Source organism: Arthroderma uncinatum, assembly GCF_011692745.1.
Source record: "Arthroderma uncinatum strain CBS 119779 chromosome Unknown scaffold5, whole genome shotgun sequence".
Classification (NCBI taxonomy): domain Eukaryota; kingdom Fungi; phylum Ascomycota; class Eurotiomycetes; order Onygenales; family Arthrodermataceae; genus Arthroderma; species Arthroderma uncinatum.
Window position 1 is genome coordinate 1,506,696 of NW_022983867.1, and position 21,560 is coordinate 1,528,255.

The following is a 21,560-nucleotide window of genomic DNA, read 5'->3' on the forward strand; positions in this document are numbered from 1 at the left end:
TCATTCATCATCCTTGTGCAGAAGAGCACTGCCTGGTTGGTCCTTGACGCGGTTAGCAAGCCGTCATCGTATAAAAGGACACAGCCTTACAACTAGTGAGTGAAAGAGTCTATGACGGTCGACCACTTCGACGTCAAGTTCTAAGCCACGATTGTAACTTGTTGGGTTCTCCTTTTCTGTTTCGCCCTGAAGACAAGCTTCATCGCGGTGGAGCTAGGTTGCTCGCACTCGCGTCTATCTATGCGTGGCCAATAGAAGGCTGAGATAGGCCGTTCGTTAGTCTGCATCATTCTATTTATTCCATCAACCAGCTCGTATTCAGCGACCTTTGACTGGCATCAGGTCGATGGCCTGCCACGCTGAGCCCGTCGTGGGTGTCTGCCTGCAACATGATAGAGATATAAATATCTGCTCGAGGTCAAGAGGTTGATCGGGCTCCCATCTTTTCTTTCAATCCAAGATACCAGTGCCATTCCTAAAAACCGACATATTCCTACATCTACCTTTTTACATCCTTATATCATGGCTCCCCTTTCTGAAATATGCGTCATCGGAGGTGGGATGAGTGGTCTCGCTACGGCTCTGGCAATGGCGAAATATCTATCGAGTCGAGATGAGCCTGTCAACGTCACCGTTTATGAACTTCGAGATGAGCCAACAACTCCAGGAGGAGCTGTCAATCTGATGCCTAATGCACTGCGGAATCTCGATAAACTCGGGGTGTACAGCCACCTCAAACAAAACAAGTGCGGTGTTGAGATAGACAGGATCGAGCTGTTCTCCAACTACTCCGGCCCAGACCAGCTTGCTTCTATGGACTTTGTCGACAAGGATGGCAACCCGCTCGGGAGCTTTAGGGGCCTTAGGGTGATGAGGTCTGATCTCATGGAAGCCATGCTTAACGCCATCAGCGCCTCGACCTATGCGAATGTCACTTTGAATATACTCTATGGCAAAAAGCTGGTGAGGATAGAAGAGCCTGCTTCGAACCCGAAAGAAGGAGACAAAGGGGTGAAAGTGTCGTTTGAAGACGGAACGACAATCGAGGCAGACCTAGTTCTAGGCTGTGACGGGATACACTCGAAGACACGGATGAACCACGTCGAGCCCGAACGTGTACCAGTTTACACCGGCATCTCCACTGCCCAGGGATACGTGGATCGCAAAGCAGTCCCGTCAGACCTACATTTTAAGGGAACTTGCTTGAATATGTCGCGAAGGGGATCCTTGCTGGCCACTTTCTACGAGCCAACCCACGAGAGTATCTACATGGCATCAGTGATGGAGGCTAAGGAAACTCTCTCTCGTGATGGATGGAAAACCAAAGGCGCAGATCAAGATGCTGTCAGGGAAGATATCCTGGATAGATTTGGCGACTCTGCCTTCCCCTGCGTAAGGGAAATGATCTCAGCGTCAAATAGCTGGTTCTTATTCCCGGTTTACAAGCTACCTCCTGGCGGAAAGTGGTGCACGGAAAGAGTCATGTTACTGGGGGATGCAGCCCACGCAGTAGGTTCTCACCCCCTCATATACAGGTCTTCCCTATATTCTAACAGAGAAGTATAGATGCCCCCACAAGGCGAGAGTATTGGTATCGCGATCGAAGATGCCATCCTGTTTACTCGCACGCTCGCAAAATATCGATCGTTTCCACTATCAAAGGCGTTCAAGGTCTATAAGGAACTGCGCCGTGATCGCATACATGAACAGTACCAAGAGGCATCGAGGCGGTGGGAGACCGTTCGAGACTGTGGGTATCTTGTGAATAAGTTAAAAGAGGCCATAATGCCTTGGTGGATTTGGTGGTCAAACGAATCTCGCGTGAAGACCTTCATGTCGGATGCCGAATCAGTTATAATCCCTTGAATATAATGTAGTATATAATGCAGTGTTATGACAGTTAATGACCAATCTTGCCATTTGAGCGAGGAAATATGAATATCAACAGGTAGAATTAGTCCTTGAGACGGATATAAGGAGGACCCACACGTGAACTAGTATTTACAAGAGCTACATACATGTATATCTTGACGGGTATATATTTTAAATCTCAGGATTAAATATAGGTAGAAAATAATTGCTTGCTCATACTCTGAAGCTTAAATAACCAATAACCGCCAATCGTATAGAATCCATACGCTGCGCCATTACTCCGCCCAACCATCTTCTCTGTAGCATAGGCCCACACCGTATGTATGACATCGGGGAAATGGTGGACTATGGTTTCCTCCCTATAACAATATGCACTTTTAGATATAGATGCAAGGAGCGATCTTGGAGTTCCGCCCGAACTTTGGTACATAAGTCATTGACCTCTTCTCGAGTCCAGCCTAAAACACGTGTATAGAGAGCAGGTGTATATGAACCAACGGCCTGTAAAACCTGCACTTGTTGGAATTTCCCTATTTCTTTCAGTTTGGGGTCCTTTGGCCAGGTGCCTATTGGGAGCTATAAGATGTTGATTAGAAATATCCTGTGATATAAATGGAGGAGAGGAATGATTTACAGTAAAAATCTGAACCTGAACATCTTTAAATCCAGCCTTTACCATACGGCTAGGCCAGCTGCCCACTTCAGTCATAGGTTTTCCAAACATGGCGCTAGCTTTATGCAAATTTTCGAGGTAGGATGGTAGAACCTTCGCTCTCTCCATCCCTCCATCGATGGAGAAAACGTTTAGGTCAGTTGTTTGCATCTCGATCCACCCTCCTGGATTTAGGTTCGCAAATGCTTGAGCGAGGAAGTGGTCGTGATCCGAGATGAAGCCCATTAGCTCACGACTATGTATCAGGTCGAAGCCAGCCGAGTACGACCATTCGGTTTCGTAGTCGTCGATTTCAAACGTCACGTTTGGCGGTACCCTGGTTAAAATTTTAGCTTGGGATTCTTTTCGCCAAAGGGCCAGGTTGTAGAAGGCTTATATGTACCATGGTGACTGGATGGCGCTTAGGTCCGTTCCTGAGGCAGAGTGTCAGCGATATTTATTACCAACCCGCAACGAATGTGACGAAGTACCAAAAACCTCGGCCGTAGGATGTTCACTAACAAACCATTAGTAAGTATAACTAGAAATAAATATTACAGAGTGATGCTCACTCTGCAAAATCAGTTACCCATAGACCTAATATCGATAACAAGTTAGCTAGATACCACTAAGCCACGAGGAATATAAGTACCAGTTCCTGTCCCTAGATCTAAGACCCTTCCCGGATCCTCTATCGGAGCGATGTAAAGTGAACCATCTAGAAGCAGCAGATAAATATGGTGAATGAAATCCATCCGGTCTTGCTCCTCTTTATCGTTGGGCTATGAGTTATATAAATCAGAGCTGCCCTAGTTAAGAGATATAGAGCAAGGATATTCCGTCATACAAGTGTATATATCCCTTCGCGGAAAGCATGGTACCGTCGGCCATTCTATATTTGTTAGTGGTGTTTATGCGAGAAGGAAGCATAATATCTATAGCGGGAGCTGCCAACCTCATATCTATGAAGTAACATCAGCTATTGGGCACAAGCAATACCCTGCCGCCAACGGGTGACTTACTTGTAATTGACAACGCTAGAGGTGAGTGAACTTAGATAGCTTTGATCTTCGGGGCTATAAACAAGCATTAGCTGCATGGAACGGGTATATAAGAAAAATAGAGGAATCCGTGCACTTACAATTCGCTGTAGGAAGGGTCGTCTTCAAGCTCGGCCTGATAACACCCCCGAAATCAATATCAAAAAACTGGTCAAGGAGTCATGCAATACTAGGAGTAGTAGTTGGATCTCAGCATACATCGACCTCGAGCCTTGGCTCTGCAACAGCAACCATGGCTGTTCAACGCAAAATTCAAAGAAGCATCCGGTGTGCTTTGTCTTCAGCCGGTCAAGGAATATATACGAATATTGGAAGGAGACGAATATTGTAAGCAGAGAAGAAGTAGTATTGTGCAGGCTCGAGGCAACCGACTAGGGCCTCAATGGATATATTCGTGAACAGACTCTCACAAAAGTAGAATCGATGCCTATGTCGCCTTTAAGTATATCCAGGAGCCAGGTAAGAACTGTCTATCTTGCCACTACTTGAAGCTTCGAGTGGACAAACGAACCATTGACCAAACGATCGGATCAACCCGAGATGGAGGAACGGAGTGAGAAAGAGGAAAAGAGGAGATGAAGTTGAAGAATGGAGCAGCAGATGTGGGTGAAGCAGCGGCTGGCTTGGTCTTCGGCACTCCACCCCGGCGCATTTTTTAGCGTTGGGGAGAAACTGAGGATGGATCCCCCGTTTCCGCAGCCTGTTCAGTTCCTTACTTCTGAATTTGGGTTTGAAGACAGGGATTAAGTGGGATTGTGGCTTGCAAGAGGTTGTAGTGGACAGACAGACTTCATGGCGAGCAACGACGGCTTGCCGATTCCTAGCCGCCCCGAAGATGATAGGTTCAGAGCGAGGACAAAGAATTCGATAATGTTATATGGACGGCACATGAAAAGAGAGTTCAAGCCCAGCCTTGCATGTCTGCAGATGCTAATAATAATCCCAGCTCTTATCCGTTATCTGGAGGAGTTCGGAGGGCGCCTCCACCGTTGTCTGCATCATCTGCCGCTGGGCCCTGGGCCAGGCAGTGAACCTGGCCGTGGTTTAATCGCATCTTGCCACGAGAGAGGCAGTATGACAACAAAGAAAGCTGCCATGAACCTTGGTTAGCTTGGAGTCTTCTCTGGTCAAAACTCTCCCCGGAAACTAGTTTGAAGCCAGTCAGTTTGCTAACCCTTATGACTAAGCAGGGATATGATATGTTGTATCAGATGGTGGTGCTTTAGATGACTCGATAGACCGCCGCCTCTCAATAGGCTTTGGCGTATCAAACATGGCATGGGAGGTGCTCGAGGCCTGATACACTGCCATAGCAGCTGATAGACCAGGATCACCACCGTCTGACATGTCAAGTCGTTCACCCCTAACTCAGTCATCGATCGTCAGCTATCGTCTATCATCAGTATCAGTATCCATAGTTAGTATCAGTGTCCAGAGTCAGAGTAGTATCAGTCTCTAGAGTCAGTATTAGTCTCCAGAGTGCTTCCTGGTTGTTGTTCTGTCAAACCCCTTTTCGTCAAGATGACTAAGCCTTTCATCACAGTGACTGACTAATCCATGACTAAGTATATATCACGTGCTATCCCGATACAGAAGCCGACCAAGTATCACCTGACTCGACTAATCAGCCAATCATAGACAAGTATAATTCCCTTACTAAGCAGGGTTACTGTGGACTTCACCGCCTTTCCATCTTACATAATCTGCACCCCATATCACGTTGGCAGTTCGCGCGCCGCAACTTGAACCACGAACCTCCTCCTGTCCTTGTCCTGCCTTAGCCCTGCTGCACCAGCGCCCAAGACGAACCAGACGCCCTCCTTTCTCCTCCATCGCGGACCCCGTATGCCCTCCGTCTACCTTATGGAATCCATACCTTCACGCCTCTCCCGCCTGCACAGACCTTATCCGGATTCCGTGGCTTTAGGGTAACGCTCATCCTGTCTATCTATATCCGCCTTATCTGTTATATCAAGCCGGAGCAAGCAACCAAAAAACAAACCATCGCGAAGACCCACACAACTTATCTGATAAGGAGCTGTCTGCCCCTCCCCCGCAAATATATCTTCACAGCCCACGAAGGGGTTGGTAAACCGTCGAGCTATCTAATCTTCAACTTACGTCGGAGTATCGCCACCATGCGAGACCTTCGACGACGTGCTCTCGAGAGCAACAAGACCGTCTCCCGGAAGGCTCAGAGCCGTGGAGTGTCGAATCCCAGCTCGAGGACGCCGTCTGCTCACAGTTCTCGCCAGTCTTCGAGAAACGTTAGTCGACACCCTTCAGACGACGAGGATGATGACGATGATACTCGTAGCGAAGGCACCGCTTGGAGGTATGGCCGCCGTTCTAATTTGTCTGCTTGTTTTTCCTGCAGTTTGACTGATAAATTTGATAGCAATGTATCCGAGGAGCTCGGTGCCCCGGAAGGAGAGCAAGATGCGGAAGGAAGCCGAGCACCTTTGCATGATGTGATCGACGAGCTTATCGACCGGAAACGCAGCTCCGTTCAGGGACGAGAGGACTACCTTAACTCCTTCGTCCGGCAGTTAACTGCCCATTACCAGGAGGAAGAACTCGGGGAGAAGATGGACGAGCTACTCAAAGTATTCGCCAAAAGCATCAGATCCGAACCGAGCGAGAAGGAGGCGATTCTAGCCCTCAGAGCAACATCATTAATGGCGGTGACCATGATGGACGACACAATCTACCCAGCCATGAACTCAGTTCTCAAGCGAGCCATCATGGACTCTTCTTCTTTTGCCGTCAAGGCCGCGGCTATCCGAGCCCTGAGTGCATGTGCCGTCTTTGGCGGGGCCGGTGACGATAGCATCCTCGAGCAGATGACTTTCTTCCTGGAAATAGCCGGGTCTGACGGTGCCTACGTCGAAGCCGCCGATGATTCCGATACCGTTACCGCAGCTCTGGAGGAATGGGGATTCCTGGCCTCCCACATCGAAGATCTCGAAGTCGAGAGCGAGGAGGCCATTGAGGCCTTTTCAGACCAGTTAGATAGCAGTGAAACCAGCGTCCAGGTCGCAGCTGGTGAAAACATTGCACTCCTCTACGAGAAGAGCTACACGCCAAAGGAGGAAGATGAATCAGATGAAGAAGACAACTACAACAACGTTACCGATGACGAGCACTCATCCTCCCCGTCAGACGACGAAGACGATAATGGCGCCAAATTAATCAAACGCTACACTGCATACCATAACACGCACCGTATCATCAGGCAAGTGGAGTCGCTTGCCCATATTTCCGGTCGCCATATCAACAAGAAGGACAAACGATCCCTTCACACCAACTTCACATCCATCCTCAACACGGTCATTAACCCTCGTCGTGGTCCACAGTACAGCAACGCCATTGACGCTGAGACCAACCACAACTACGGAAGTCGAAAGACCGTCAAGTTCCATCGTAACAGCTACATGCGCGTGGATAGATGGTGGAAGTGGATTCGTCTCGCGGCGATGCGAAGAATTTTAGGAGGCGGGTTCGTGGACCACTATTTCGAAGGAAATCGAGCTATCCTGGAGACTTTGCCGGTTACCCTAGGTGTCGGAAATTCCGGGCCTGCATTCAGCAGTGGAAAGTCCAAGTCCGGAAAGAGAGGCGGTGGAAGAGTCAAGGGAGCCGATGTTCTCTCGTCGTCGCATTGATTGATTCCAATTTAATTCCTGTTGGTTGACACTGCCTGTTGACGATCCATACTTTTTTTATTCTTTTATCTTTTCTCTTCATTCATTATACCGCACAGTTACTTGATATTTCTTTCACGAGGCATGTTCATACGAGGTTATTTCTCCTTCTGTTCGGCACACATACAGGTGAATAAAGAAATATATAAAAAGGGGCAGGCTGGTTAGTCGAGCCGGATGGGAGGTTAATTGCATATTCGGATATTATTTTTATTATTTTTGTTATCAATTTCTCTTTAATAGTCTGTTTATTGGTGACATTGGATCAGAATTTTTTTTCATTCAATTCTATATCAAGGAACAATGTACTCGTTGACTAGATGTATAGAGCGAAGAACCCATTCACAGCCCCAACAATGAGAATGAATGCCGTTCAAATTTTCACCATTACCCCTCTCTCTACCTCTTCTATTCATCGCCCAGCTTCCACGGGACCTTCCGTCAGAATATTTTTACCCAGCCCCCTTTTTTCTCCCAGCATCTTTTCTGTCAAGGATGGTGGGGAAAGGGAGAGGCGAAATTCAACATCCCAGCCACCGGATAAATATCATGTATTGTATTTTATGTAAACAAAGCATCCGAACTATGTACATTCCTAATATGAGTTTCTGATTGCCAAGTACCATTGCATGCATGCTAGAGAGGTCATTATTATGATAACTACACGGGTGGTGCTGTATGTATGGGGGGGTATGAAACTTGAGAGTAGAGTGACAAACAACAGTAACAATGATAGTGACAATAACTAAAGACACGAGCGTAATCAAAGTAGTGTAATAAAAAAGATCAAGGAAGGGAATGAAAGGCAATGATGTAGTTAAAAACACGGACGAAAGCAAAGTAGCAAGTGAAAATGACAACAAAATGAAATAGCGCCGTGAGTAATGTAGATGATGAGATGCTTAATATTGGTTTGTAATAGGGGGGAAGGGGAGTTGTTCATATCCTGTTATGTTGCTGGTTTCGCCAGCTGTCAGATGTAGGGGGTATTGGGAGGGGACCCTTTGGTGGAGGACCGGTCATATGTGGGAGACCAGCAGACTGGGAGCCATTTCTGGTAGAAAGATAGCCTGGCGAAGGGGCTGGGCGAGGGACGGCGAAGGGCCCCTGTGAGGTAGACGTAGCGGAGTGTGGATAGGGAGAGCGCGAGCCCCGTGGAACTTGTCCACTGCCATGATTCTGGGAGTGAGAGGATGAGTAGTTCTGGCCCTGGTGCTGAGTGTTGATTGAGAGTTTCTCAAAGCCCATTGACGGAGAGCTTTCTGCGGCCCCATAGGGACCTTGTTGGCGTGAGCGGGGAGTGATATCTCCGGCGATGTTTAGGGGGATTTCCCCTGAGGTCTGGGAGGCGAAGATCTGTTGGCGAGGTGTGTCTTCCTGGTTGCGAGACCGGGAGGGTGCCTCCCCTGATCCGCCGTCGCGGGTGATGGCCTTGGGGGCAGGAGGTGCAAGATACGATTTCCTGTTGTGCTGTTCCATCATGCTGATTGCCCACTCCCGGAGGTTGACAGGGGTTCGTTTAGCCGCTAGGATGAACGCATCGTGATCCTATTGGTAGACGATTAGAAAATGGATGTATATCAGGGGGAACGAGAGAGGGACTTACGTATAACTGTCGTGGAGTTGGTCTTTCTTCAGGCTTCTTCAACAAACACTTTGCAATGAAGTCGTCTAATATCTTCGGGAAGGCATCGCTCTTAGGTAGCTTTGGTGCTGGCTCGTGGACGATTTGTTGAAGTAGATCCAAAATACCCATGGGTCCTGCACTCGCCCTGTCTCCCGCCGACGTATCAGAGGCATCGAACGGGAACCTTCCAACGGCCAATTCCATGACTGTCAGACCAGCACTCCAAACATCAGATCGTACGGAATATGCGCCGCCCTGAATACGTTCCGGCGCCATGTAGGTAGACGTTCCGACGAAAGTATCCGCTATCGAGTTCACTGTTTCGGTTGCCACGCCGAAGTCGCAGAGCTTGATGCTGCCCCTTGAATTCACCAAGACGTTGGATGGTTTGATATCTCTGTGCATGATCCGGTGGGCTTCGTAGAGGTAGACCAGTCCGGCGAAGATTGACTCGGTGATTTTGCCCAGCACGTCAACTCTGACCGGGCCAAAGTTCTTCGAGATGTGATCTAGAGACCTATGTAAAAAGTGAGTAACTCATTGTAATCACAGATAAAGCGGGTGTGCCCTTACCCGCAGTCCATGTATTCCATGCAAAGTACGATATCTCTGGCTTCGTTCTGGAATGCACCGTAGAATGTGACGATCTGTGCCGAATTGCAGTCGTGTCCCACCTGGAGCTCCCTGAGAATCTGCTTCCGTACGTTCTCCTTCGCATCGACTCTGATAATCTATTCCAGACCAGAAAACATTAGAACCTTTGGCCGAGAGAGAGATTCTATAGAGACGGCCTTACCTTTCTGGCCATGACGACCTTCGTCGAGGCATGCATCACTTTACTGACGGTCCCTCCATTTCCAGCACCGAGCTCCTTTAGCACCACCAGGTCTTCACTCCGCAAGTCAAGTTTAAACTCCAGACCAATCTCCAGCGTATCCGTCCTGTTGGCGTCTGTATTTCCGATAGCTCCTGGGATCTGTGAATCGCCTTCAGAGGGCTTGAGGCCGGTCTTGGAGCTGGCCGAGTTGAGAGCAAGACCCTTGACGTTCTTTCGTTTCAGCGAGCGGGCCTTGAAAGCGTCCGCCATGGTGGTTGTGATTGTGTGGAGACGGGCTCCAGGGACAAAAACGACGTGGGTGGACGAAGTTCTGCAGAAGATCTGCAAGAATAGGGCGTTTTGCTCTTTCTTATATGTTGTGGTCGAGATAGCGATCGAGGGTCAAACAGAACGTTTGGGTGGCACCGCAAAGCGAGAGGAGGTTCCACCAACCAGTACGGCAGCGAAATCGCAGTCTGGCGTCGTATAGTTCTGTAGACGTTGAACGAGGGAAATCTGTCTGTGTACGAAGGATGGAGAGGGAGAGATGTTGAGAAAGTCCTGGATGAGGAGCAAAAAAAAAGAACAGCGAATCAGCCATACATGTCCATATCCGTAGCAGTATAAAAGACAAAAAAAGGGCGCCAGTGAGAAGCCCTCCGCAGCGCCAGTGATTGGGGACAGTACCTTGCTCTTCTCCCTTGTTGGCTTATCCGCCGTTTGTTAGATGCGGTGCGAGTTACAGAGAGGTATTGGACGGCGGGATAAGATGAAGACGGGGACGTATGCAGCCAATGGACGCCGACGACGGTAGAGCGAGACCTCTCACGCAAGGCCGTACTGCAGATGTTTACGTTAGACGTAGACAAGGGGGCCCTGAGAAAATAAAGAAGAAGAAGAAGGGCGCCGGAGATGCTTTTCTACAGGGTGTTACGTCCTAACTCTTCAAGATAAAACTACTAGTACTCCGCATCGAAGGGCGACAGGGAGATCCCCATCCGATCTCGACGGCGAACCCTGCCCTGCCGGCTCCTCACACCGTGACTGCGTCGAGGGGAGGCGGTTAGCGAGCTCCTCTTGGGGGCCGTCCGTCTGTTTCAGATCTCTCTTTCGTCGTCTCCTGGTCGATAGATACACATATACATATATATATATAAAAGTGATGCCCAACTCCGACTTGCTCCTATTGATAGCGTGTTTCGGCTTGCTTAGGTAAGAAGTAACGTGATAGTCGCTTGTAGCTTAGTTTAGACGCCTGGCGCGCGTTTACCTTTTAGGACTAGCGTGGGACTGCAGCTGGGAAGAAGCATCCTCAAAAGGGCAACTCTCGTTCTTTTGCCAAAGGGAGTTTTTGCTCGCGCCCACGACAGTTTCTCCTGTGCAAAGCCTCGCTCTCGATATCCTTGACCGGTCGGCCGCTGTTACGCCCGGCGACCACTGAGCAGCCTGCACCTCGACGTTCCCTGCTGTCTAGGCCCTCCGCCAGAAGCCCTCACGATGAGCACCCATGATCTAGTGCAGACCGAAGCTGTGCTGGACGACGAGGAGGATGAGTCGTTCGGCGAAGAGGGTGGTGAGCAGGGCAAGGGACCGGAAGAAAACGGCCATTACGATGACTCGAGCGAAGAAGAGCTGGACGATGAAGACGAGGACGCGGTTCGCGCTGTACGTGTTATAGCCATTGCCCCCCGCAAGAATAACGGTTCTAACGGTAATTGTTCCAGGTCCGAGAAGGCTTTATCGTCGATGAAGATGAAGAGGACGAAGAACGCACACGCAGAAGACGAGAGAAGAAGAAACGTCCAAGGCAGGAGCGCGTGGAGGAGGACGAGCTGCTGGATGAAGATGATCTCTATCTGATCAGGGAGAACAACCCGGACTTTGACCTGCCCATGCCCAATGAGGTATGACATGCCGATATCTGACATTTCGCTGCATGGGAAGCGACTTTATATAACTGACTCTACTTCTTACTCTCTATAGTCAAAATTCAAGCGCCTAAAGCGTGGCCACAAGGTCGGACGAGACCAGGTACAGGGAATCAACGACATCTTCAATTCCGATGAGGAGGACGAAGCAGAGACATACGGACGCGGCCGGGACCGGAGAAACATGCACGATGACCTTGACGACTTCATCGAGAAAGATGTCTTCTCGGACGAGGACGACCGGCAACAGGAAGACGAAGAGATTGCCCGCCCGGCAAGGAAAGGCCTTTCTGGATTCGCCGTAACCGAAGCGACCGGGCTTGATGAAGCTGCTCTCGAAGATATGCGCATGGCCTTTGGTGATGGAAACGACTACCTGTTCGCCCTCGAGATGGAAGACGAGGAAGAGGAGCAGGAGGAAGATGAAGAAAAACAGCTGGACCTAAAGGACGTCTTCGAGCCGTCGCAGCTTGCAGAGAAGATGATGACTGATGACGATAATTTGATACGGTCTACTGATGAGCCAGAACGTTACCAGCTTGCCAGAAAGCCATACCAGCATGTCGTCCTAACAGAAGAGCAGTTCCGCGAAGAGGCAGTTTGGATATCGAACCTGATGCTGTTAAAGAAGCGACTTGACGCCGACCTACACGATCCATTCCAGCGGGCTGTGGCGAAAGTCCTCGAGTTTATGGTCACGGACGACTGGGAGGTACCCTTCATCTTCCAGCACCGAAAGGACTACCTCATCCACGCCGTCAAGATACCAGTTCCAGATGGCGGAACAAACCCAGATGGAGGAAAATACATCGTCGAGGCCGAGAAGCTTCTAAGTATGATTGACCTGTGGGATATCTTCGAATACGACTTGAAGTTCCGCGCTCTTGTCGATAAGCGAAATACCCTCCAGACTACGTACGACAACCTACAGACGATATCTAACGTCAAGGATGAGATGTTCGAGGAAATGCTTCCGGCCGCTGTTACCATGGAAGAATTACAGGACGCCCAGGACTACCTCTACTTCCAGTACTCCACACAGCTTAAGGATATCTCCCTTTTCAACAGCAACGAGGGAGAAAACGGTGCCTCTATCCAACGCCGCAAAACTTCAACAAAGACATTCTTCGAGCGAGTACGCAACAGCCGAGCCTACGGGCTAGTTCGTGCTTTCGGTATCACGCCAGACGCCTTTGCACAGAACGCGATGAAGGCAGGGCGCAGGCAATATATCGACGACGCTAGTGAAAAGCCGGATGACATGGCTGATAACCTCCTCGACTCGAGCTTTACGAACGGTAACCATGCCATGAAGGCCGCTCGAACAATGTTTGCTGAGGAACTCACCATGAGCCCCAAGGTCCGGAAAGTCATGAGACAGGCCTTCTACATGAGCGGAGTCATCGAATGTTTCAGAACTGAAAAGGGATTGAAGAAGATTGATGAACATCACCCTTACTATGAGTTCAAATATCTACGAGACCAACAGCTTTCGGACATCGCACGACGCCCTGAGCTCTTCTTAAGAATGCTTAAGGCAGAAGACGAAGGCCTCGTTGATATCAAGGTCCGCTTTAAGAATTTCGACTCCTTCAAGCAGCGTCTATACCCCGACATTCAATCCGATAACTTCAGTGAAATCGCAGATGCCTGGAACAAGGAACGAAAGGATGTTCTAGACCTGGCACTTGCCAAACTGGAAAAGATCATGAGCAAGGGTGTTAAAGAGAACATCAGAACGGAATGTGAGAATCATGTTGGAAGGGAATGCAGAGAAGTTTTCTCGCAGCGACTGGATCAGGCCCCTTATAAACCCAAGGGAATGATTCTAGGTACTATCCCACGTGTCCTCTCTCTTACAAACGGATCTGGAATCGTCGGCAAAGACCCCATCTACTGGACCTGGGTTGAAGAGGATGGCCGAGTGTTAGAGCACGGCAAGTTTGTTGACCTTGCCCTTGGTGACTCAGATCGCATGATATCCGACGGGAAGGATGTAGAGGCCTTCGTTGAGCTTGTTGAGCGCCGCAAACCCGACGTTATTGGAGTTTCTGGACTTTCACCCGAAACCAGAAAACTATACAAACAGCTATCGGAGCTTGTCCAGTCGAAGGACCTTCGAGGTGCGTTTTACACCGATGATCGGGATGAGGAGGTTAGCGATATCCTGGAGGTCGTCATTGTCAACGACGAAGTTGCCAGGCTTTACCAGACGAGTCGCAGGGCCGAGTTGGATCACCCAGGTTTCAGCCCCAAGAGCCGTTATTGTGTCGCCCTGGCGAAATACCTCCAAAACCCAATGAAGGAATACGCCTCACTAGGCAGGGATATTGTATCCATCCAATTTAGGCCCGGCCAGCAGCTCATCCCTCAAGAGAAGCTACTGAAGCAATTGGAAACCGCTTTGGTTGACATGGTGAACCTTGTTGGTGTTGATATCAACGAGGCTGTTAGCGACGTGTCGACAGCGAACCTTCTTACATATGTTAGCGGTCTTGGTCCTCGAAAAGCTTCACAGCTGTTGAAGGTTATAAACATGAACGGCGGTGTGGTCAATAGCCGTATGGAACTCTTGGGTGTAAATGCTCAGTACCCGGCCATGGGTGTGAAAGTGTGGAACAATTGCGCCAGTTTCCTCTACATTGACTATGACAATGCAGACCCCGATACTGATTACCTAGACAATACTCGTGTGCACCCTGAGGATTACGATATTGGCAGGAAGATTGCTGCAGACGCTCTTGAGCTTGATGAGGAAGATATCAAAGCCGAGACCGATGAGAACGGACAAGGAGCAATTGTTCGAAAGCTTATCAAAGAAGACGCACAAGATAAAGTCAATGATCTTCTTTTAGAAGAATACGCCGAGCAGCTGGAGAATAATCTTAACCAGCGAAAGAGAGCTACGCTTGAGACAATTCGTGCAGAATTGCAGCAACCGTACGAAGAACTCCGCAAACAGTTTGTCTTCCTCGGTACTGATGCCATTTTCACCATGTTTACTGGTGAAACCACCGAATCACTAGCTCAAGGCATGATTGTACCAATTACTATCAAGAGGATTTCTGATGACCACATTGACGGCAAGCTTGATTGTGGCATTGACGCCCTTGTTCCAGAGATGGAGATGACTGATAGATACGACATTCCTGTACGAAGCTTATACGCACCTCACCAGACTGCTTTGGCAAAGATTCTCTATCTGAACCGAAAAGCCTTTGTTGCGAATGTCTCTCTCCGAGAAGACCAAGTAAGCAAGCCCTACCGCCGACAACTAGACCACATGCGCGACGAGTGGGATGAAGAACAAGAGCGTGCCGATCAAGAGGCCATGAAGGAAAAGACTCAGACGGATCAACGCACCTTGCGTGTAATTAAACATCCCCTCTTCCGGCCATTCAACGGCAAGCAGGCTGAAGAGTTCCTTGCACCACAAAGCCGTGGTGATGTTGTGATTCGTCCGTCATCCAAGGGCCACGACCATCTTGCTGTTACTTGGAAGGTTGCTGATGGGGTATACCAGCATGTCGATGTGCTGGAGCTGGATAAGGAGAATGAATTTACAGTTGGAAGGATTTTGAAGATTGGAGGCAAGTATTCGTATACCGATCTTGATGAGTTGATTGTCAACCATGTCAAGGCCATGGCGAAGAAGGTGGATGATATGATGGTCCATGAGAAGTATCAGAGCGGCACCAAAGAAGCAACAGGTACGTTTTCACAGCTATCCTTGTTTGCCAACATTGAATATATACCTATCCAACACGAGCTAACCCATATCTTTAACGATTTACAGAGGGCTGGTTGACAACCTACACGACTGCCAACCCCAAACGGTCTGCCTACGCGTTCTGTCTCGATACCAAACACCCTGGTTATTTCAACCTCTGCTTCAAGGCCGGGTTAAAGGCACCACTGAACAGCTGGCCTGTGAAGGTGATACCACAAGGCTACGAGCTTCAGCGAACTCCATATCCTGATATGAGAGCTTTGTGTAATGGATTCAAGCTCCTCCATGCGAATATGCTTGCCTCGCAGCAGCGACGTGGGAGGTAATAAAGACGGCGATTGGACTAGGCAAGTTGGTGTCAGCAGTTTTTTTACGTCATTTACTGCTGCTCATTCCATTTCGAAAAAAAACAAAATTTTCAATAATAATATAAGACCGGAACAAACTACATGGGAAAAAGCATCTATGGAACGTTATTCTCCTTAAGTCGACTCTACTTTTCATTTCGCTTTGCAGCTTGCATAACGTCGCTGGGCCGCTCTTCCTTTTTTGTCAAGCAAGCCATTATTCTATGTACTTTATTTCTTCATCCATGGCTTCCAGCTTTTCTACTACCCATTTCCTATTCCTTGAAACAATGTACTACACTTTAGCCACCTAGACAATCAACAAGCATGCGTGCTCGACCCTTCAAACGCCCCTCAACATGCCCCTTGTCAGACGAAACATTTTGATCGATGCCTGAGTCATAACAGTAGCTAAATATGTTCCTAGACCCTGTCACCTGCCTGTCATTTGATGTCGCCTTTGACTCCTTCACGACCTCTATTTCACGCCGGGACAGCGAGGCTGCTTGGAACGTGGATACGCCCTTTGTGGGCAGCGTCGTATTTACTAAACCCTGTTGCTCGTAGCTCATCGAGAAGTGATAACTATTTAATAGCCCATAGGTATCGCGATATAGGATCATTTCCTATCCAAATTTTCTTACCCGTCTCTCTTCTTTATCTGCGCAAAATCCTTCGATATGGCTGCCGAAAAACCTGACGAGGACGAGAATGTCAAATATCCTACAGGCGGAGCACCGCCACAGCCATTTCGAGTGGCCTTGCCATGTCATGAAAAGGAAATAGTTACTCCGCGAACGGTTCTCGTACCGATGAAGTACGAGTATGCTTCTGAGCTGGTCAGGGTTAATACTAAGTTAATAGAGGCCTGGCGGTATGGCATGCCAGACATATATCCTTCCTTTACCCCTATAGCATCTAATTCAGCGGCTATAGTGAGATTCCGGCACTGCAGCCCATGTTGAAATATTTGGTATATAACGCTCCAGATGTCCCTGCGATACATAAATGGATGGATAGCAAAAAGGTTCAAATGTCAGAAACCGAAGCCTTCAGGTTCCATTACGCCGTAATGATGCGAGAAGAGGAGCCGGGACAGGATCCAAAAGCTGGCAGATTCATCGGGTCCGTTGGTATGAACCAGTTTCTACCTATTCCCAACATAGGCTATTCTATCGACGCCGACCTCTGGGGCAAAGGGTATGGCACTGAAGCAGTCAGGGCCTTCCTGGACGCCTGGTGGGCTTTGCCTAGAGTCCCCTCTGAGGATGGTGATGGTGATAGCAAGGGGGAGAGGGTATTCGCAAATGTGAACAAGGCGAATTCACCAAGTATAAAGCTATTGGAGAAGTGTGGGTTTAACATCTATAAGGAGAAGACTATGGCGGATGGCTCGGTTATGTGCTTCCTACAGATAGTGAGATGAGGACTCGATCATAGAACACTCTGTTAAGAATTAAAAGAGAGAAGCAAGAAGACATGTTCAAAGAATATATTTATCAAGGATAGATGACAGAGTTTATCAGTAATGGTTTATCCGTTGTGGTGTTATGCATGCGGGAATCGGTGTATGTATCTGAACATATATATACAGGTTATGATATGCAAAAGTAACAGGTAAATTTTCGACGTGCGCCTGGAAATGTAAAGGAGAAGAAAGGAAAACGGAACAGAACTCTCCAGCAGACCGATGTATAAAAGAGCCGAGGGAGATATAGAATGGAAAGTAGCGAGAGGAGCAACTCAAAATTTTAAGGAAAAGTACAAGAACTAAAGGAGCGTCAGCATATTGAAAGCATCAAGCGACAAAAGGCACAGCAAACCAAGCATCACCATGCAAACAAGAAAATAAGCAAAAAAAACAAAAAACAAAAAGATCATCAAGATCGATTTCCATACAAAGACTCCATTTTTAGGTAAGATTTTCCGTTCCCGTCCTTTTTATCCTGACCAGCCGTTGACGCCTTTGTATTAGCACTCTTTTCACCCTCGCTGACTGCAGCTCCCTTGTTAGCGCCCCAAGATGCGCTACTTCGCTTATTACTTTCCTCTTCTTCCATAGAGAATACCAGGTCACCTTGCTCCTCGTCGATTCGGCCCGTGCTCACGGGTGAAGATACGTTGCGTTCAAGACGGGGGTTGCTTGTTGGCGCGCGTGCAGAGCTAGGGTGAAGTGATGTGCTGCCTAGCTGTTCGGAGATCATAGACATTGAAGATTGACGAGGACTAGCAACAAAGGGTGAGATGTCGCCAGATCCGGGCAAACTGCCGATGGGTCGGATGGTGCCTGCAGATGTGCGTGATCCGAGTACAGATTCGCGTAGCGGCGAGCCGACGTGTCCGTTTTGGGCGAGCGCAGCCTGGGCTTCTTCTTCCTTCCGCTGACGCTGTTTGGCAAATAGTGCACCAAACCGTGACGGGCTGGACGCTAGTGGGGAGCCCACCTTGGTAGATGCCCCGATTCCAATGCCTATGCCGAGCCCGGAGGGGTCCTTGCTGCTGCTTGATAAGTCTTGTTCTGTGCGAGAGAGCCGGCGCATGCGCTCTTGCGGAGTAAGTACATCGTCATGTAGGTTCGTCGGGAGATAGTCTTCCTCCATGGTGAAGTTGTCCTCCCAGTCGTCAAGAACGGTAGGGCGGGGAACACTTGCGGATAGGATGCGTTGGCGGGGCACACGCTGCGAGTGCATTACACGGAAACTGGAGCCTTCATCTGCACTGACAACAGGAGGAGAGGAACCGAGTCCAAGTGGTTTCCTATCCAAGCCAAAGGCCGTATCATGCAGACTGCGGAGGACGTCGGGGGCGGCATTAGGTCGGTGAGAATGAGAAGGCGAGGGAGAGAAGTCTAGACTGAATTTCGACGGCATCGAAGCTGCAACAGGACCATACCGCGCCATGTGAGATATGCCTTGGCTGTCGAAAGAGGCGGGCAAAGGGGCATCGAGAGCGGTGCGGCCGATGGGAGACATGGGGAGGCGGGCTTCTTCAGGAGGGGAGCCATATTTGGAGCCTGAATCAGATACTAGTCCGGCATCAATAACTGGGATCGAACCATCGTATTGGTGGTGTCCATATGGATGTTGCTGCTGCTGCTGCTGTTGTTGCTGCTGCTGAAGTTGCTGAGCGTGTGGGGGTAGAAGTTGCATTTCATCTTGGGAGGCGAAGGGGTATGAGTATCGCGCGGTGTGCCCGTTGACTTGTTGCTGTGAGAGAAGCGAGTTTGCTAGAGCTGAGTCTTGTGCGTGGTAAGGTGGCGGATGGACTCGCCCGCCGAGATTGAGGTTCCCTCCTAAGCCGACACTGGGCCGGTTCACCCGTCGTCCGTCGGGCAGGATGTGCGCGAGGGCACACTTTGCTCCAAATTTGCAGTTTCCCTACTCACACTGTTAGTTATGCTACCTATGCCCAACCCAATCCCCTGAACAGACGCGGATTATCACCTTTGTAAAGTATTTGCACGGCGCGGAATCGATAGTGTTGTCTGTGGAATGTAGGAACGGGCACGCCGGGCCGGCCTGACAAGTTCCCTGGCGGAAGAACTTGCAAGGAACATGCTTAGTATCTGCGCATTCATGTTAGCCACAGTATCACCATAGTCAGTGAGAAGATACACACTCTTGCCGGCGGGCGGGTTTGGCGGGCTGCGTGCCATATCAAACGGTGCTATGTTACGTCCATTCTCGTTCTGTGGGAATGGGCCATGACCTCCAGGAACAGGAAGCGGGGCTCTGTTGCGCGGATCGCCTCCAGCCATCCTAGCAGTAGCGGCGAGAGTGTCGTTGGGAGTCCTCGAGTCCAGCTGTTGCTGTTGCTGCTGTTGCTGTGCTATATGTTGTGGTGGGTGATGCCGTGGTTGCGTCGGCGGCTGTTTCTGCATCGTGAGGTTGGGAGGAGGTCGCAGGAGGAGAGCAGCCAACAGATTTTTCCCGCAGGTTTAGGGTTCGTGGATCGAAGGCTGTTGTGGTGCGGAGGGGGCAAAAGTCTCGGAGTTTAGCTTGTTAGCTGCTTTTTGCTGTCTCGCGCTTAGTGGATGGGGAGGAGAAAGCGCAGACGAGCAAAAGATCTGCCATGCAGCAATCACCAATCTCGAAGAGCCCGGAGGAGAGAAGAAATTTTGGAGGCATGCGAGGAGTTTCACTTAAATATTTAACAGTTAGTTATTCACTGCAGGGGAAAGCTTTGACCTTAGTCATCGATGAATGTCTTCGAGAGTGTGAGCATGAGCATTTATTGTCATCGAAACTGGAACTTAGAGGTACATACAACTCAAATTGAGAGGCTCATGACCTGCAAGCTACGGCGAGCTCGCGGCGACTGACCTCACTGCAGCTGACCTGGAGGGTAATACCCGACGCCATCGTGCCGTCACGCTCACTAGCTAAATCCTTGGTTGCTGCCGTATGTCCATCATCAGCGTTTCGTGACATGGCTAATTCCAGAGACCGAACCGTTTTACCGTTTAATCATCACTCTGTCCTCGCATTCCTTCCCCCAGATCTGCCCCCACGGCCAATTGCTCCCCGATTGGACGACGGCTCTACAGCTCTCCCTCCATCCCCAGCGTCTCCCAGAGCTCGTCTTTGCTCTTGACGTTCTCGGGTAACACCTCTGTGCATTTCAACCATGTTTCTCGACAGGCTTGCTTGCGTAGGAGAGCATGTCTCTTCCACGCTGCCCAGTCTCGATTGACACGGCTGCTTTCTTCCTCCGTCACTATCCTGCTCGTAGCCGTCTCCTTGCAAAGCCGGGCAAGCTGATCGCTAAGCGTAGTCTTTCTAATTTCTGACTGGCCGATCTGCGCGAGGAGCTCTGTGCTCGAGACACGGGAGCTTTGCACGGCAAGCTCCGTCCTGAGCTCTTTTTCTCGCCCTTTGGCTGTTTCAAGATTTTCTTTGAGAGACGTGATCTTGTCATCTAGGGCTGCGAGCTCTTCGGGAGTTGCCTCGTTAGCAGCCTCTTGCACAGCGTGGTAAACCATTTGTTTCCCTAGAACTGCATTTAGCATGAAGTCCTAGACGGGATACCCTATCACCTATACCTGAGACTCTGCATTCGAGCAGCTTTCGTTCATGCATGCTCTTCAATGCCTTGGCTGTGTATGCTTGACGGTCTATGTTAGAATATACCTGATATTTTCTTCAGTCTATGCTACATACCCTTGGTCACCTTGTTGTGCAGGTTGGCACTGATATCAATTGCCTATCTACGGTTAGCCAGCCTTCCCGGTCTGAACGAAGAAAAATCAAAAGGTTTCAACCTACTGAGTATGGTCGACTATCAAGTCAATAGGAATATCTGTAGATTAGCAGAGTCTCATCATATAGATGGAGGATGAAAGGCTGAGGGCCGGTGTTAACTGCGTACTTTTGCTGTTCTGTTCATCCAGGTCAGCATAACTGTTCTCGAGATGGGAATGATTTCTAGGACATGCTTACGAAGATACTTAAGAATCATAGTCGAGCCTGCGTCGTCAAATAGAAGTAGATAGCTGTTAGGACCGATAGTATTCCCGCGTTTGACGGGCTTGAAGCTGGAAATGAACACCCACCATCTTCGTTCGAAACGCTCTTCTCGCCTTTGTCCGCCTTCTCCTTTCTGGGTGCCATGGCGTTTCTTTATCCTGCAGATTGTATGTTTATTGTTATCCTCATCGTAATGTTGATGTTTGAAGCTGGATAAAATGTCGTCGAGAAGGACGTCGTGATAACTTCCCAATCTGGACATCCTGCGGCAGAATCGACTGACCGCGTCCGTTTTAGGATAAGAAGTGATATCTTGATATAAAGAGAGTACAGCTACGATGGAGTGGTTACTTCTAC

General features: G+C 49.3%; 5 protein-coding genes across 5 annotated transcripts; 3 read left to right on the forward strand and 2 right to left on the reverse strand.

The window, feature by feature from the left end:
• Positions 1–522: 522 nt before the first annotated feature.
• GIQ15_06844 (salicylate hydroxylase) lies at positions 523–1,866 on the forward strand (the record flags this gene model as incomplete). Its single annotated transcript, XM_033554261.1, has 2 exons — positions 523–1,509; positions 1,567–1,866. 2 exons carry the CDS (start codon positions 523–525, stop codon positions 1,864–1,866), a joined length of 1,287 nt encoding a protein of 428 aa, XP_033403776.1.
• A 3,857-nt stretch (positions 1,867–5,723) lies between these two features.
• On the forward strand, positions 5,724–7,250 carry GIQ15_06845 (IFRD domain-containing protein; the record flags this gene model as incomplete). Its single annotated transcript, XM_033554262.1, has 2 exons — positions 5,724–5,920; positions 5,984–7,250. The coding sequence occupies 2 exons, from the start codon at positions 5,724–5,726 to the stop codon at positions 7,248–7,250; spliced, it is 1,464 nt and encodes a 487-aa protein (XP_033403777.1).
• Positions 7,251–8,228: 978 nt separating this feature from the next.
• Positions 8,229–10,003, reverse strand: GIQ15_06846 (uncharacterized protein; the record flags this gene model as incomplete). The annotated part of the gene is made up of 4 exons (XM_033554263.1): positions 8,229–8,837; positions 8,896–9,313; positions 9,490–9,647; positions 9,713–10,003. The coding sequence occupies 4 exons, from the start codon at positions 10,001–10,003 to the stop codon at positions 8,229–8,231; spliced, it is 1,476 nt and encodes a 491-aa protein (XP_033403778.1).
• Positions 10,004–11,230: 1,227 nt separating this feature from the next.
• On the forward strand, positions 11,231–17,164 carry GIQ15_06847 (transcription elongation factor spt6; the record flags this gene model as incomplete). The annotated part of the gene is made up of 7 exons (XM_033554264.1): positions 11,231–11,398; positions 11,458–11,637; positions 11,717–15,371; positions 15,458–15,706; positions 16,166–16,278; positions 16,356–16,612; positions 16,675–17,164. 7 exons carry the CDS (start codon positions 11,231–11,233, stop codon positions 17,162–17,164), a joined length of 5,112 nt encoding a protein of 1,703 aa, XP_033403779.1.
• A 454-nt stretch (positions 17,165–17,618) lies between these two features.
• On the reverse strand, positions 17,619–19,618 carry GIQ15_06848 (uncharacterized protein; the record flags this gene model as incomplete). Its single annotated transcript, XM_033554265.1, has 3 exons — positions 17,619–19,115; positions 19,170–19,303; positions 19,357–19,618. The coding sequence occupies 3 exons, from the start codon at positions 19,616–19,618 to the stop codon at positions 17,619–17,621; spliced, it is 1,893 nt and encodes a 630-aa protein (XP_033403780.1).
• Between the last annotated feature and the right edge of the window lie 1,942 nt (positions 19,619–21,560).